At 36.7% G+C, this 16,701-nt stretch overlaps 1 protein-coding gene across 1 annotated transcript in view; it reads left to right on the forward strand.

Moving 5' to 3' along the window:
- The window catches only part of LOC145660482 (delta(3,5)-Delta(2,4)-dienoyl-CoA isomerase, mitochondrial), a 55,069-nt gene that overhangs the window by 16,332 nt on the left and 22,036 nt on the right, over window positions 1-16,701 (forward strand). The window contains exons 3-5 of the mRNA XM_081725555.1: window positions 2,030-2,118; window positions 7,608-7,735; window positions 11,496-11,622. Of these exons, the coding sequence (XP_081581681.1) occupies window positions 2,030-2,118; window positions 7,608-7,735; window positions 11,496-11,622 (344 nt within the window). The remainder of the gene's footprint in view (window positions 1-2,029; window positions 2,119-7,607; window positions 7,736-11,495; window positions 11,623-16,701) is intronic.

Raw genomic sequence — 16,701 nt, forward strand, 5'->3', positions numbered from 1 at the left:
TATTTTTCCGCCAGTTGTACAATTGAATTTAAAAACAATGATAAGTTAAAGAATTAGGGATGTTACATATTTTACTCATTCAAAAGCCAAAAGTACTTTCCTACCGATAGAAAATGAAATGAAATATTTGAGTTTCACGTTCCATGATTATGCCGGCTAGGCTAAAGGAGACGGCGATGATGAGAAATGAATGAAATGGTGGAATGAAGAAAGTGGGAGGAAACGAGAGAACCCGAGAAAACCTACGCACGCGGTGTTTGTCCACCACCAAGTTCACTTGGCGGGAGCTGTGATCGAATCAAGGACTCCATGCACCAGAGGTGAACGCTCTACCACTGAACCACCGCGGCCCCTTCCTACCGATAGAATCTTTGGAGTGAATTGAACTATTTTAATACTATTTTCGATAATGCACAAAAATTAACGCTCTTTCTGCATTAAGAAACGTTAAACTCCTAAATTTCCTCTTAATTTGTCAATAACTTAACTCTAGGATTGGGAAATCATTTTTGTTTTCGACTGTAGCACTATTCAAATTGGACCTCGTTGATTCATGTTTTTAGTTATGTTGTGAGTTCCATTAATATTTTGGCATTTAACATAATTAAAGAAATTGTCATCATACAATAGAGTGGTTCCACATAATGATAACTACAATGAAAAAACAAAATATTCACGTAACGATGCTTTCAATATGCGTAGATAATGAATAAGAAATAGAAGAGGTATGTTCAGTGCCTCATTGGAAAGGAAATGCAATGGTGAACCATTTTTATAAGAGGTTTCAAGACTGTAAATTTGATCTAAAGCCATATAATTACCTATTTGTTATTATATCTACCGTAAATGACCGTCAGCAGCGTCTATATTAGATTTAACTATCTTCCAGACTGAATATTCTTGAGAATTTTTTTAGGCTTTCTTAGAATGGGCTCAGACCGGAAACTATTCAAGAAAGAATATTTCTAACTGAAATTAATGGTTAAGTAGTTATATTCAAAGTAGGAAAGATACTGTAGAGAGCAATTGAGATTAGTGAAAACTACAGCGCAACCAATTAAAAATTCAGTAAATCCATAGAAACATCCTGAGAGTAGTACCTTCTGATGACGAGTACAATCTTGAAGGAGCTCTGTCGTTTTTGCGGAACTGTTAAGAATATTGCTGAAAGAGATCGCTACAAGTTCAGATTCAAAAACTAAAACCACCTCCTTGGGTTAGTGTATAATCCAGTTCGGCCAAAAATGATGCAAGCTCACTACAGATTGGTTTAGGCATGCAGGTGCGTCATTTTGGTTCCCTCTTTCTATTGTATACCCGCCTCCGGTGCGAGCGGTCCCGGGTTCGATTCCCGGTGGGGGCACTCGGTCGAATAAGTGTAAAACGCTTTTTCAGGCCAGCCACCTTGAATGAGGTTTTCCTGGGTTTTCCTCATTCCCACCAGGCAAATGCCGGGGTGGTACCTAACTTATAGGTCCCAGGCCGCTTCCTTCCTTTCCCAATCCTTTCTTCCTTCCCTTTCCCCGGATTGTGTGCTCGCCGAGGGACGTCATCCCTCAAAACGTGAAGGGCTAAATGGCCTTTGATGCCGAAAGCCCAGAAATCTAAATCCCCTCCCCCCCTCTATTGTATACCCTGTATTGTCACGGGTTTTGCATTTCATATTTTGCAGTGCAGATATTTGAAATTAGTGCTGCTGTTTTCAAGCCGTCAACATTCCGGGGTGTACATCTGGAAGATTCTTGAAATTCATGACCGACAACAGTGAAGAAACAATATATTCACATAAACGATATTTCCAATATGTGTAGATAATGAATAAAGTGCAATAGAGATATGTTCAGTGTCTCATTGGAAAGGAAATGTAATAGTCAACAACTTTTGGAAGAGGTGTTGAGGCTGTTTTTTGATCCAAAGCCAATATGTGTAATATTCATTCACGGAAGTTTTTCGTATTGAGGAAGAACGTTTTTTCTTTCTTTCTTCAAAATAGTGTGAATAACAATAATATTTTTATCCGTTCTTTCAGTGAAATTGGCAAATGTTTCAATGAGTTAGCAGAGAATCAGGATTGTAGGAGCATTGTCCTTTCCGGTGCAGGAAGATTATTCACAGCAGGTGTGTACCAACTGATATTTTCGAAATACTGACTTACAATACTAATTAAGTGTAAATTAAGGAAGGTTTTAGAGAACGTATTTTCTATAGTGGAAAACGGGAAATACTAATTGATTTCATCCAGTAGTTAATTTTTTCATGAAAAAAGATTATTATTGTTGCTCCTGCTTTTGTGTAAGTATCAGTGATTAGTATTGCTAATTTTTCGTATAGAATCAATGATGCTTACATGCAATATTATCATTCCATAATTTTCAAGTTTCATTCAAATAAATATACGGTATACAATATATATGATGTTCCTAAAAATTAGAATTAACGTATGTTCTCATAGAATTACTTAGAATATCACGAAGTTTGTTTTATATAATAAAACTTTGGACATTATCGATATTTTCATTATGAATAAAAATCTTACATTGGCTTGTTAGGAAATTAGATCAGCAACATTCCATCTTTACAGATTAAAAGTAAAAAAGAATCTGCTTTATTTAATCTTTATTAAATTTACGGTTTAAAGTAATAATCGCGAAAGTAAATAACATATAATTATCAATGAAACAATCTTTCCATATATCCTCTGTATGCGAATAGGTACATATTTCGACTAAAAATCATCAACCTTGTTCACGAAGGTGGAATGAGATTGTTTTGAATAGTGGAAATAAAGATTTCGGAAATAAAATGTAAGAACTATCGTTTTCCAACTAGTGTGATTATTTTTATTATGTCAATTGTAGGTATTCATCAATAGCATTCATATTCTGTTGATTTCATTCAGTTATTTCTTCATATGGTTTTTCATTAAAATAAAATGATTATTCTTTTGCTACTTGCCCTTGTTCAGAGCTTAATATTAGATTATTATTATTAAAATTCATTCTACAACTTCCCTTTCGGAGAAGAGTACAAAATCCTAAGTTTTAAAAACAGTTTTAACAGGTATTACATTAATCTTAACAACGCAGTTTTAACATTTTCGATGGTCCTAGGTAAGGGTCACTCAGTCGAACTACAGAAGATTTTCAGGCCAGCCATCCTGAATAACGATCTCAGGCCGATTCCTTTGTTTCTCATTCCTTTCGTCATTCCTCATAACGTGACGGACTAAAATTACCAGAGATGTCGAAACCCCAGAAATGTGTCTAATTCCTAAAATTTTCGATGTGCACTTCTCACCCTAAAGCCCTGAAAACTGTGGTTATCTTATTCTGAAATGCCGAAATGCTGATGTTGAATAATTAATTATTTTATAATACTATATTCTTGTTATTAATACTGGAAGCGTATAAGGAGAGACAGCATCTCGGTATGCCTAGATTTATCCATCTAAATATAACAATATGTTCATAAAACACTAAGATAACAAAGCTCGGTAGAAAGAACTGGAAGCATAGATACGGAAGGAGCGGAAAAAGAAATCGACACGAGACGCTACGAGAGCAATTATCAAGTTAAGATATCCAATCCCTACATTCTTCATTGAGCGCTGTAACCATTATGACAGGGCAGATTAGGAAGACAATAAACAATTAGCTTAGAAAGTACGGACAAAATAGGAAATTTTGGAAGATATATGCAGACGGAAATTTTTAGTTCCCAAATGCGGACATGTCCGCATGAATGCTGACGTGGTAACTGTACTCAAAACAATTTTCTCCTGTAAGGTTGACAGTTTTCCGTCGAAATATTGAAGCAGATGCATTTACCTATACAGAATAATTCGAAGTGGTAAGGTTAAGAATCGAATTATACAGACTGAACATAATTTTCTTAAGTTTTGCCTTACATTTGTATCATTAGTAAATTCCTAAAATGGAAACTAGCCAATTTCGCCAGTCTAAAGATTTGATCATTCTTGCACAGCTGTTTCTGAAAACGCGAAGAGCGAATTATACGTAGTTCAATAATTTCAAAATAAATAGCATATGATTTATAGTCTTATTTCCTTGTGTCCTCTAACTTTTTTTTTTTAAAGGATTTCCAATAGAATGCAAAGAGCAAGTGTTAATAAACGTGAACATTACAAAAGAAAGTTAAAGCTTTGGGAATAACCAGAGAGCTTGGCTGTTAAAACAGTAAACAGTCCCAAGGTACAGGGAAAATGTAGGAACAAAGAAACAGTATAGATACAATATCAAATTACCAAGAAAATAAAAGTTATTTTTAGACGCCAGTAAATGGATGATCTGTCTGAACTGTTTATTTAAAAAATACAAGAGGCGGTGTAGAATCATAGTAATTGCGTAATAATCAAGGAAAAAGGACACTTAATTGTTGATGTTGCGGCGTTTCTTTTATTCTATGGGTTATCGAAGGTTTATAAAACAAAAAACTCAATTTAGGTTTACCATTTCAGGGATTAAGCATTCGCGTATCTCTTGTAAATAGTTAAGAAATCAGAACACAGCAGAAAGAAACATTTTACAATGGACAACGGCGAATATGTTACAACGGACGCCGATCCAATAGTAAATAGACGTCTATGCTAATCAATAAGGTCAAATTAGCTTAGATAATACCATGAACTTGTACTCGTCAAGTCTGTACATCTGTAAATTGAGTGAATATTCCTGAACAAAACAATAACCAAATTTTGAAACTAAGGAAATCATTGAACTTCGTTTGTCTTAGTATGACGCCTTTCAGTTTGAAAATATCTATTGCCAGCAACGTGATGGTGTGGCGATGGCAGCTTGCTTTTTCTGCTTGTGACGTAAGGAAATTTTATTGAGAAGGAAATTTTAATGTACAATGAATGTATATACACTAGATACTGCGCTACGTGGATGACATTCTATACCTTTACAGAACTGAAGAAGAATTGGATTTTCTGTTTAACTAACTTAGCATGATCAATTCCGTATAAAAATTTACCATTAAACATGATTTAATGGCTCCACCGCATTTTTGTATTCTCACATTTATAGGAAAAAAAAAACGTTATATTAATTCACAGAAAGGCCACACAGGCCAGAAAAGCATTCATGCTGCCTCGACGTATTTTCTGATAACAAAGACAAAGTGGATATATTTTGTAAAACGCTGTCAAAGCTTTCCTTCAGCCAGAATGATTTATCAGAAATTGAATACCACATTGCTCCGAATGTATAGTGTGATCTTTTAGACTTCCAAATTATGCTATGCATAAGTGTCCGAAGTCTTACAGAACAGCTTTGTCTGTCCGTCTGTCGACAGGTATGAAAGGTAAAAACGGTAAGCGATATCGACTTGCGGTTTTCTGTAATCGACTCAGCGTCCCAAGCATAAGTTCTATCTCTTCCGTTAACTCTGTTAAAACCGGAAGTGCTTCAAATTAGTCATTTCCAGTTTCAATGTTAATCGCCATAAAACAGAAACAGGAACAGATAGCGAGAAGCGGGTTTTTGCAAACGATTCAGCGTCTCAAGGCAATATACCATGACTATCCCAAACACATTACAAAACCGGAAGTGGTTCAAATTTAATACTTTGATTTCAATATTGATTTTCACAGAGCAAGAACGGTAAGTGGTGTTGAGGTGCGGTTCTCTGCAGTCAGTTCATTACCTCAAGAATAGATTTCATCCTCTTCATTAACTTTGTTCAAACCGGGAATGGTTCAAATTAGCCATTTCTGGTTTCAATACGTATCGCCATAGAACAAAATGGGCAGATAGGGGCATATGATTTTCTACAGTTAGTGTCTTAAATGAGCATATCCTCACAACACGCAATTCTCTACCAAAACAGGGAGTGGTTATAGTTTACTACTACTTCCGGTTTCAATACTGATTTTCGTAAAGCTAAAACGATCAGAGATATCGAGATAGTGTTTTCGCAGTTGATTCACCGTCCCAAGAAAAGTCATTTTCTGCGTTATCCCTCTGTTCAAACAGGAAGTGGTTCTAATTATTCATTTTCAGTTTTAATTTTTATCGCCAGAAGTCAAAAATTACATTAGATAGTGGCCAGCGGTGTTCTGCAAACAATTCAGGTTCTCAAGAGGAGATACATTACAACCTGCAACACTACCAAAACCGGAAGTGGTTAAAATTTACTACTTCCGCTTTCAATAGTGATTTCCATAGAGCAAAAACGGTAAGAGATATCGGTATGCAGTTCTTTGCAATCGATCCAGCTTCCCAAGAGTAGGGTCTGTTCTCTCCATTAACCACCTATTGAGTCTGGAATTAGTTCAAATGAATCATTTCTGGTTTCAACCTTTATTGCCATAGAACAAAAACAATGTGGCGTAGCGAGTAATGGCTTGTTGATAAGGATTCAGTGTCCGAGGAACAGGTATTATCGTTGATCTTATTAATCTATTGGAAATAGTTATAGATGTTCTACTTCAAGTTTGAGTATTGAATTTCCATAGTTTGGAAGTCTACCGTAGTTTTACTGTGAAATGAAACTAGCTTTTCTCAATATATATATATATATATATTTAAAAAAAAGTATTACGATCTCAGTCTAGCCCTTTACACTTGCTAAAAAGTATATATTTCATACCACGTAGGTCTGTAACATTTGTAACACTATCCCATAAATGTGCTGTGCCGTTGTGTCTATAAAAGTCAGATGTGCCTGTAAAAATATGACTCTCGTTGCAATTTGGATTCAGGTGTATTATTCAGATGTTGATAGTTCTTTGTATTGGGAATTGGAATTCTTTTTTCCTTCTTTCTTTTTTTATTTTTTGTTGAACATGACATTTAGTAATATGTCAGCTTCTAATGTTAAAGCTAAAATGTTTGTGCATTACCTTTTAATTGTATCAATTAACATGATTATCTTTGCACGTACCACTCATGTATTTCAGCAAACAACGTTTGAACCCACACAGGCTTTATCTTCAGGATTTTGAAGGAATCGACGAGAAAACGAAACTGGGATTAAACTCAAAACTGAAAGGAAAACCTACATGAATTCATTGCACGTGGAGGCAATTTCACAGCAGTAAATTTCTCCAGAGACAGCAGTAAATTTCAAATTCTCTAAGATACCGCCATTTATTTGCCATCAGGGTTGTCAAGTTAAAAACTGGGAGCACCCCTCCTCAGTCCAAAAATTAATTGTCCCTATGTTGCCCTGTATCCAAATTATTATTATTATTATTATTATTATTATTATTATTATTATTATTATTTAATTTGAATAAATACCTCTCTTGGTTAGTTGGTTATAGCTTAGCGTCTCTTTTTATATCTTTTAGAGACTATGTAAGATATGAATCTACAGTTTAAGATGGAATCTGAACCACCGTAATGAGTTCCAATTTTTAGGGCTCTCCCAACGGAAATCTAACCCGGGGCCCTGTGCATTAGCCACGCACACTAGCCACAGGACCAGCTTGAGTATAATTAACCTTTTCATATTGAAGCTTTTTTATTGGGTGTATATATAGTTGTCATGTCATGTAAATTAGTGCATTTTAAATTGTGCAGTAATATAGAAGACGAATATTCCTTTTGCATACTAGTTTTACAATTTCTTTCGGTTTTTAGGGATCGATCTCATAGATATGCAAAGTCTAGGAAGTGACTTGGCTGAGGAAAGGGATATAGCTAGAAGGTGTAAAATACTTCACAAGAAGATAAAAACATATCAGGAATCTATGTCTTCTCCTGAAAAGGTAAGAACTATTAGTTTTATTGCTTTTTTTTAAAAAAAAAATATCTAGTTAATATTTTATTTTTCTTAATTTAACTGACTAATATATTGAATTAACAGGTTGACTGCCAAGGTGATTTGAGGGTACTGGTCCCAGGAGACCATAAATTTCTTCTTACATTTGGCTCGATTATGGATAATTATATCACATTTTTGTCGCGATATTTTTTCTCCCGAAAATGTACCAATGGGAGCCGAGCACCATATGTAATGCTCATTGTCTCACAGTAAATTTGACAACGAGCATCATATATGATGCTCAAGAACCTGAATAGGTTAGTAATTTGAGATATTAAGCATGAGCATCATATATGGTGCTCATGGCCCCACACAGAAATAAGGTGAGCACCACATATGATGCTCACGGCAGTCAACTTGTTAAGTATGACTGTGATACAAAGTTAGGTTTTCCATGGTCAGTAAGCAAAACATGACATATTATGCTAGACTGAAGGAGAGGAGTGATTAATGTACGCGAATGGTTAGGTAATTGATTGGGTAGCAAGAAATTGAGAGAAAATAGAATTACACCATAGAACGGTATAGACATTATATTAATGAACACAAACTCTCATGACATAGGACCTAACTTATGACTGCGCACTATAGATGAGCACTAAATCACGAAGCCACTGGTGTCACCATAATGTTTGAATTGGTTAAGTCTAGTTGGTTGACTGTCGTGAATTGCATTGTTTCTATTTTACAAGTAATATTCATTGTTTAATAACATAAATTTGATCAAAAGTCTTACTTTGCTCAGGAAATAATTATAATAATTTTCGTAATGTTAATTTGGTTGAAACGATTGGTTTTATACGAATCATTAATAACTTAAAAAAATGATTGAAGACATTTGTGTTAAGTTGAGCATTATTGAGTTTTTTTTTTTTTTTTATTATTAATTTAAGCATCGCCAAAATTCATATAAAGAGAAAATGTGTGTGTGATATGAAATCATGTTTTATGTTTGATTCATAATTAAAACTAGTATTAGTGCACTAAATATGGTTTCAATAAGGGTCAGAGATGAACATGTGTGGCAATGAAAACACTGAAGCAAGTGTAACTTAGCAGATTAATATGGCTTTGGATCAGCTTTTACCCTCTGGATAGTTCTGATGCGACATGGAGCAGAATCATGGAGGTTGCGAACGATAGCAGGTAGAAATGACACCATTCTGCATGCAGTACATCACTCAGTTCCGTGAGAGAAAATGAAGGCAGAAATCTGCTCCGGTTTCGTTCCCAAAACAGACCACAGATGTTCAATTATGTTCAGGTTCGGGGATTGGGCAGGCCAGGGAGGTCTTTAACTTCATCCTGATGTTCCTTAAACCACGCTGGAACAGCTCCAACTGTGTTAATGAGAACATTATCATCCTGAAATACGGCGTCATTCCCCGGAAACATCTTGACAATAAGATGCACATGTTTCCCTAAAATGGCAGCATAATCACCAGTAGCGAAGCGACCGGTGAGCGTCAACATAGGATCCACTGAAAACCAGGATACCACGATCACAGCATCACTGGGAGGCCGTCATGTTTTAGAGTGGGGCGGAGACACTGCGGATCATACGCTGATTTGGGCGTCCGCAACACATAAACACGGCCCGCGGTGTGAAATGAAATGAACGATGACTCATTCGAAAATATAAGGCGTTTCCGATCATAAGCGGCCCATGTTACATGTTCGCGGCACCATTGTCATCGTGCTAAGGCATTATGATCCCTTATTAACGGTTTCGTCCGTGCAACCTGTCCCCGCATTGTGGCATATTGTGGTTGTTGAAACATACTGGGAGGAGCTACTTGAGTTCCTCCTATCACTTCCACCGTAGTCACACTACGATTCTGAGTGCAATCAATCTTAATTCACGGCGGGACCTGTTGGAAATTGCGTAAATATGCACTTTTGAAAATGAAATGAAATGAAATTTTTGAGTTTTACGTCCTACGGTTATGCCGGTTGGGCTAAAGGAGACGGTGATTATGAGAAATGAATGAAATGGTGGAATGAAGAAAGTGGGAGGAAACAGGAGAACCCCGAGGAAACCCACGCACACGGTGTTTGTCCACCACAAAGTTCACTTGGCGGGAGCAGGGTTTGAACCCAAGCACTTCCAAAACATTTACCACCCAGGAACTTACGGAAAAGGTGGAAATCTCTAGGAGCAAGGTCCGGAGTATAGGGTGGATAATCAAAAATTTCCCATCCGAATGGATCCAGCAATTCTTGAGTTGCAGCAACAGTGTGAGAGCTGGCATTGTCGTGAAGAAGCACAATTCCTCCAGAAAGCATTTCTCGCCTTCGGTTTTGGATCGCTTGCCGTAGTTTTCTTAGAGTCTCACAATAACGATTTGTATTGATTCTAGTGCCATTTGTCATGAAATCCACCAAACGAACACCTTCACGATCCCAAAAGATGGTTGCCATGATTTTACGTGTTGGGGCGATGAGGGATGATGCCCTCAAGTGATTGGCGCATACTCTCTGGAATGATTTGACACTCCAGTCACCACCACCAGTCACATTCCGATCAAGAAAGGCGTTTCCATCTGTATGATATTGTGTCAAGATTATCAGTGCTGAGCCCATTCTCCGAGTTTTGTGTTGGTCATTCGTGTTGGCGCGGAACCTGTGTTTCATCCGAGTTGGGTTGCACCTGCGCACATGATTTTAGAGAGAGAGGTGGAAGAGTGGAACCTATACCGCAGCTCCCTCTATAAAATCCGTTGCGCCGACACGTCCCAACTCTGAAACAAGGTTATCTTGATAGTGTACTAGTTCCTCTAATATTTCATTTAACCGTCTTTGATATGTCTCATAGTTTTCGAGCTAGGCAGCCTCAAAGTTACAATTTTCTCAATTTCGGCATTTCGTAACTTTGAAACAACGCGTTTTTCGCCTTCATATGGACTTTTTTTTAATTGTTTAGGTGTGAGGATTTCACCAGTGGATTTTGGCTACATAATAAATGAACACCCTATGTAGAAAGAGAAAGCGCGGGGGGGGGGGAGGGGAACCTACTGTATTTATTCAAGCAATTAGTAATTTACTGAAATAATTCTAGAGCTAATGATGCTTAAATTATTGATTATTGAAGTAGGTTTATTGACCGCTATAAGTTGAATTGCTATTAACTTGTGAAGTACTTTATTACTTTCAAACCTCATTCGTTTCCTTAGTCAGTTGACCGTGTAAACGTTGCATGGGAGATCAATTCCTGGAGTCGGAATGGTATTGTAAACTATTTTAACAATGTCTCATAAATTGAATATCGGTGGTTCACGAGCTACTTGAGGTATTTTCATAATCATGTTTTGATATTTTGTAGACGTAAAAGGTAATGTACATATGTTCTTGCTTAACATTCGCGTATAGTCCAACATATCATTAAATTTCATGTTTAGGATAGAAAGGGTTTCTATGTGATAATATCGAGTGCCGACATATGAATAATAAAAGTTATTAAATACGGTTGAATCTGTAGTACAACAGGTTCTTGCCCATATCTATTCATCTTCACAATGTGGATATTTTGTACGTTTTTCTTTCTTTTTCTTTTTTCTTTTTTTCGTTTCTCCCTACTCCACATCCTCCATATCTCCATATCTGATGAAGAGAAGTACCGAAAATATGCTTAGCTTAAAGTTAATGCAGTTAATTTTTACTCACCATGTGCTTGCAAGCTAATAAATGATATTTTGTATTTTAAGTGTCCAAAGCCAGTGATTGCCGCCATTCACAATGCCTGTATAGGGGGAGGAGTAGATTTGATAACGGCAGTGGACATCAGATATTGCACTAAAGATGCATGGTTCCAAGTGAAGGAAGTAGATATAGGTATGTTATGTAGTTCGTTGTTGAGTATACAAGGTGCGCTTCAGTTCTGGACTTTGCATATTTGATAGAATGACAAATATACACTAACCTAGGGGAAAGGTCTTGTCCTGACACTGTATTTATGACAAGGAAAATACTGTTTAATGTTCATTCTATTTAGGTAAGTTGGATTTCTTATTCCTAATCAATTCTAGAATTATATGAATTGTAATAGAATTATATATTATATTAGATAGATAGATAGATATATTAATTATATGAATTAAATAGGAGATAAAACCACATGGTCATTTTCTTTCTGAATAGTACGTCGTAGGTGCATTGTTTAAAAGTATGAGAAATCAGTTCATCTAATGGACATTTCTTTTCTGAGCAAAAGTTTGAATTTAAAAATTTCATCTCTTAGAATTAGTATTCAGTATATTGCATATCTTAAATCTCAGACAAATATTTCTTAGTTGTGGAGATACGACAAAGCGTCAAACGTTGCAAAAATTCGCTGCTTACATCACGGAAAGAGAAACGAGCTGTTTTGAAGTGACTTCCCCTCTCGAATTCAAATCCCCTCTCTAAAGTCATATATAAAAACTTCAGTCGGATAGTCATATTGTATGTAAAAATAAGGTGTTATTAAGGTATACGGCCTTATGCCGTGCTGGTTTGCGCCAACGGGATGCAAAATTGGCATTGTAGTTTGCGATTGTGGGGATTAGTTATAATTTACTTGTTGCATTATTTGCGTAGCGTTGCGATCCGCAAATTGGCAAAGCTTTACAGGATGAGGTCCTTATCATTCTAGTTTAAAGTATGGTAAAAGTAATTTGTAATGTTGTATAATTACCGGTATTTTAGATATATTGTACACCAGCAGGGATATTTTATTATTATATCAGACCAGAAACATTATGATCCTAAGTACTACATCAATTCAAATTAAAAATAAATCACGCACAGTTTAACAGTATCATGACTCCCACATTGTAGATACAAATATAATTTTCTTTGTGTTTCATGCATTTACGTAAAATACATATTGAAACGACCAACAAAATCGTTATATGGAAAAAGAGTGTATGTAGTTCCTTAAACAGATGAATTATAAATTAGGTTATAATGTTGGTATTATATAGTTTTCTTTGTGTGATATGCGAAACCAAATATGTATAATATGTTTCTTCAGTTTAATTTAACTATACAAGTCCTTGTTTACTTTTGAAAATATATAAATGCAAATGTGGGGACACGGTAGTTCAGTGGGAGAGCGCTCACCTTTGGTGTGATGGCTGTCTGGCCATGTGTGTTCGTGGATCCTGAATGCCACAAATGGAAACTACATCAGTACAAACCAAACTTTATCGCTTCATACTAATGGGAAAAGCTTCCCTTATATATTAACTTTTTTTTGCAGCACTACGCGTCTGATACCTTTACACAGACAGCAGGACTTTAAACTCATTTCATTGCTTACAAGTGATGTCAGACTATGGCATTGTTATCATATGTACTACTTTTACGTGAAATTTCTTGCATGTGCATAAGTTTCTCAAGATAACAGAGAGGTTAAGTTCAAGCTAATCAAATGTGTGTGAGGGCAGTTGTGTATGTGTTTTAAGTCGTTTTTGCGATGAGTGTATGAAACTGTTAACATGGGATCAAACATTAAACCTTTCATATAGCTGCTAACGTAAATTATCCTATATGATAAAAAAAAAATGCATTTTTTTTTTAAGCAGCAACATTACTAATACGTCTACATTGTAGGGTTTTTTTTCTTCTGTACAGAATTGAGGTAATTTAGATATAGATCTTTCAGTATCAGACCGAATTACTTTTTAAGCCATAGTTTTTCTGACATTTCCGTTTCCTCTTCAAATCATAATCACTACTTCAACAATCGTAATAAGCAAAACGAGAAATGAACTGTATCTACTGGCTTTACTCGTCTTACTTCTTGGTAACCCTATAAAGAAATGGGGAAAACCACTTACCAATCCTTCGTCCAAGACCACACAACAAGAACTCTACAAAACAAATGCATTAACTCATGATATATTTAAGGTATTTTAGTTCTGTATTGTCAAAATATACAGGGTGACAATTAATGAACTATATGAAATAAAACCGTTATAATTTCTAAACGGTTCGCGTGATGATGTCCAAACTGCGTGTCTGAGCACAGGGCATATGGTAATTTGTATGCACATGCGCACACAACGTGTTAATGTCGGCCCTTTGCAAGTGAAAACGTAGATTTATAAGCAAAATTGGCGCATTTGGGGGACTGAGAATTCGGATTTCGCAATGGAGAAGTCTCCACCCTGAACGGGTGACGGTGTGGTGTGCAATGCCCAGCCATGGAATAATCGGTGCGATATTTCTTGAGGGCACGATTATTACTGCACGATACATGACGGTTTTGGAAAAGGATTTCATAATCATTATCTAAAGTGACCCTGATTTCGACAAGATGTGGTTCATGCAAGACGGAGCTCGACCCCATCGGACCATGAGAGTGTTTGACGTCCTGGAGGAGTATTTTGGGGACTGCATTCTGGTTCTGGGCTACCCAGAGGCCACTGGAAGAGGTCTCGCTTGGCCGCCATATTCCCCGGATCTGAACCCATGTGACTCATTTTTGTGGGGCTATGTTAAGGACAAGGTGTACAGCAATAACTAAAAACCATTGCCGAGCTGAAAACTGCCATCAGAAGGTCATTGGCAGCATCGATGTTCCGACACTTCAGCGAGTCATGCAGAATTTTGCTGTTCGTCTACGCCACATCATCGCCAAAGATGGCAGACATATCGAACATGTCATAACCTAAATCCGAATGTCTATAGTGCCGTTTACATGTGCAGTACAGCTTGTGTACTACATAGTGTTACTAATTTCCGTTTTATTTCATATAGTCCATTACTTGTCACCCTTATTTTTCTCTGAATCAAAAAAAAAAAAAAAAAAAAAAAAAAATATTTGCTATTGCAAATCACAAATCCAATACATACATACCGTATATACAAAATTATTGAAGTTAATAATAAATGTTTATTTCGGACAAAAAGTTCAAGCCCTTTCAAAGTAAAATTGGCAGATTTAGTGGAGAATAATTAACGTTGCTTAACCTTTTAGGATTTCCACTTTCTGAGTTAAATTTTAGACTTTCACTCAAACAGTTCCTGCTTCCTTACTATTTATCGTAGGATCATACATGCTTCATACCTCGTTTTTTTTAGGATAGAGCATACTTTCCAACGGTAACACTCGCTTGTCCGTATTATACACCAGAAATAGAAAAAACAGGGAGATTTTTAGAAAAAAAAAATTCGAAATTTTTGCGCCCCATTGGCCCGGTTCCTGGGTTGACGTAGGGATCTGAATTTTAAAAATATACGTTGTTATGTACATAATACATGTGCAAAATTTCAATCTTGTATCTTGAAAACTAAGGTCGGGAGAAATTTTGGAAAAGTCTGAAGGTGACCCATTATATATATATACACTTGAAAAATTTACTGCGTCATTACTATTTGTGAGCTCCTCTGTGGCTAAGCGGTTAGCGTACGCGCCGTTGGCGTGGGAGACCCGGGTTCGATTCCCGGCGGGAGCTCATGTGGTTCGGATTCCACGTTAATCAGTTGGTCCACGTCTCATATAGCCTCGCTGCTGAACGGGACGCTAAACTAAAATCAACCCAACTCAACCAATTACTATTTGTCTTAGAGTCATGATTCAAATGGGTTCCTGTCACCACGGCATGGCGCGTCCTCAGGTTGCGGATCGAGGAGAAGGCCTCTAGATATAGAGGTTAGCTGCGAATATACTGAATAAGCAGTCGCGGACAGACGACTAGGAGTGGTCCTCCAGCTTGGGGGTTTGGGTAAGGCTAACAACCTCATCCTGTAAAAAAAAAAAGACACTTGTTCAGAAATATTCACAAAAGCCTCGGACAAGGACTGATAACTTGGCACGACATCAGCAAAAGAAAATGGACATAAGATTTGGAACATGGAATATTAGAAGTCTTTATAGGGCAGGCGCGTTAAAATCCGTAACGAGTGAGTTAGAGAAATACAGGATGGACCTAGTAGGAGTTCAGGAAGTTAGATGTGAAGGAAATGGATCTGTGAATTCCGGAAATTTTACGTTCTTTTACGGGGAAGGAAATAAAAATCACCAGTCAGGAACAGGATTTTTCGTTCACAAACGAATATTACCAGCAATTAAACGGGTTGAATTTGTCACTGACAGACTTTCTTTTATTACTCTCAAGGGACGGTGGTGTGATATTATTGTTTTAAATGTGCATGCTCCAACTGAAGATAAGGGTGACGATATAAAAGATAGTTTTTACGAAGAAGTGGAACGGATATTTGACCAACTCCCGCGATACAATATGGAAATTCTATTAGGGTATTTCAATGCGAAGGTAGGACGAGAGGATATTTTCAAACCGATTATAGGGAACGAAAGTTTGCATAAGGAAAGTAATGACAACGGTGTTAGACTCGTGAACTTTGCAACATCCAAAAACCTAATCGTGAAGAGTACAAAATTCCCACATCGCGACGTTCATAAATACACTTGGACATCACCAGACGGAAAAACATAATCAAATTGATCTCGTTTTAGTAGATACAAGAAGGCAATCTAGCATAATTGACGTCCGGTCGTTTAGAGGGGCTGATTGTGACACTGATCACTACTTGGTAGTAGCGATAATACGAGAGAGATTATCGTTGAATAAAGGTAATATTCTATGTCCGAAAACGGAGAGATTTAATTTAAAGAAATTAGAAGAGAGCCAGGTAAGAGAGGAATACCAGATTGAAGTTTCGAATAGATTCTCGGTTTTAGAAGATTCGGAGTGTACTAGTGTTCAGGATACTTGGATTGAAATTAGAGATAGCATTAAAATTTCAGCAAAAGAAAAATTGGGACACGTGGAAATACGTAGGAATAAACTATGGTTCGACCAGGATTGCATTAAACTAGCAGAGAAGAGAAAACAGGCAAAATTACGCTGGCTACAAAATCCGAATGAAATAACTACACAAAATTTCGCAAATATCAGGCGGGAA

The sequence above is a fragment of the Thermobia domestica genome, chromosome 9 (genome assembly GCF_964235325.1).
Source record: "Thermobia domestica chromosome 9, izTheDome1.hap1.1, whole genome shotgun sequence".
NCBI classification, from domain to species: domain Eukaryota; kingdom Metazoa; phylum Arthropoda; class Insecta; order Zygentoma; family Lepismatidae; genus Thermobia; species Thermobia domestica.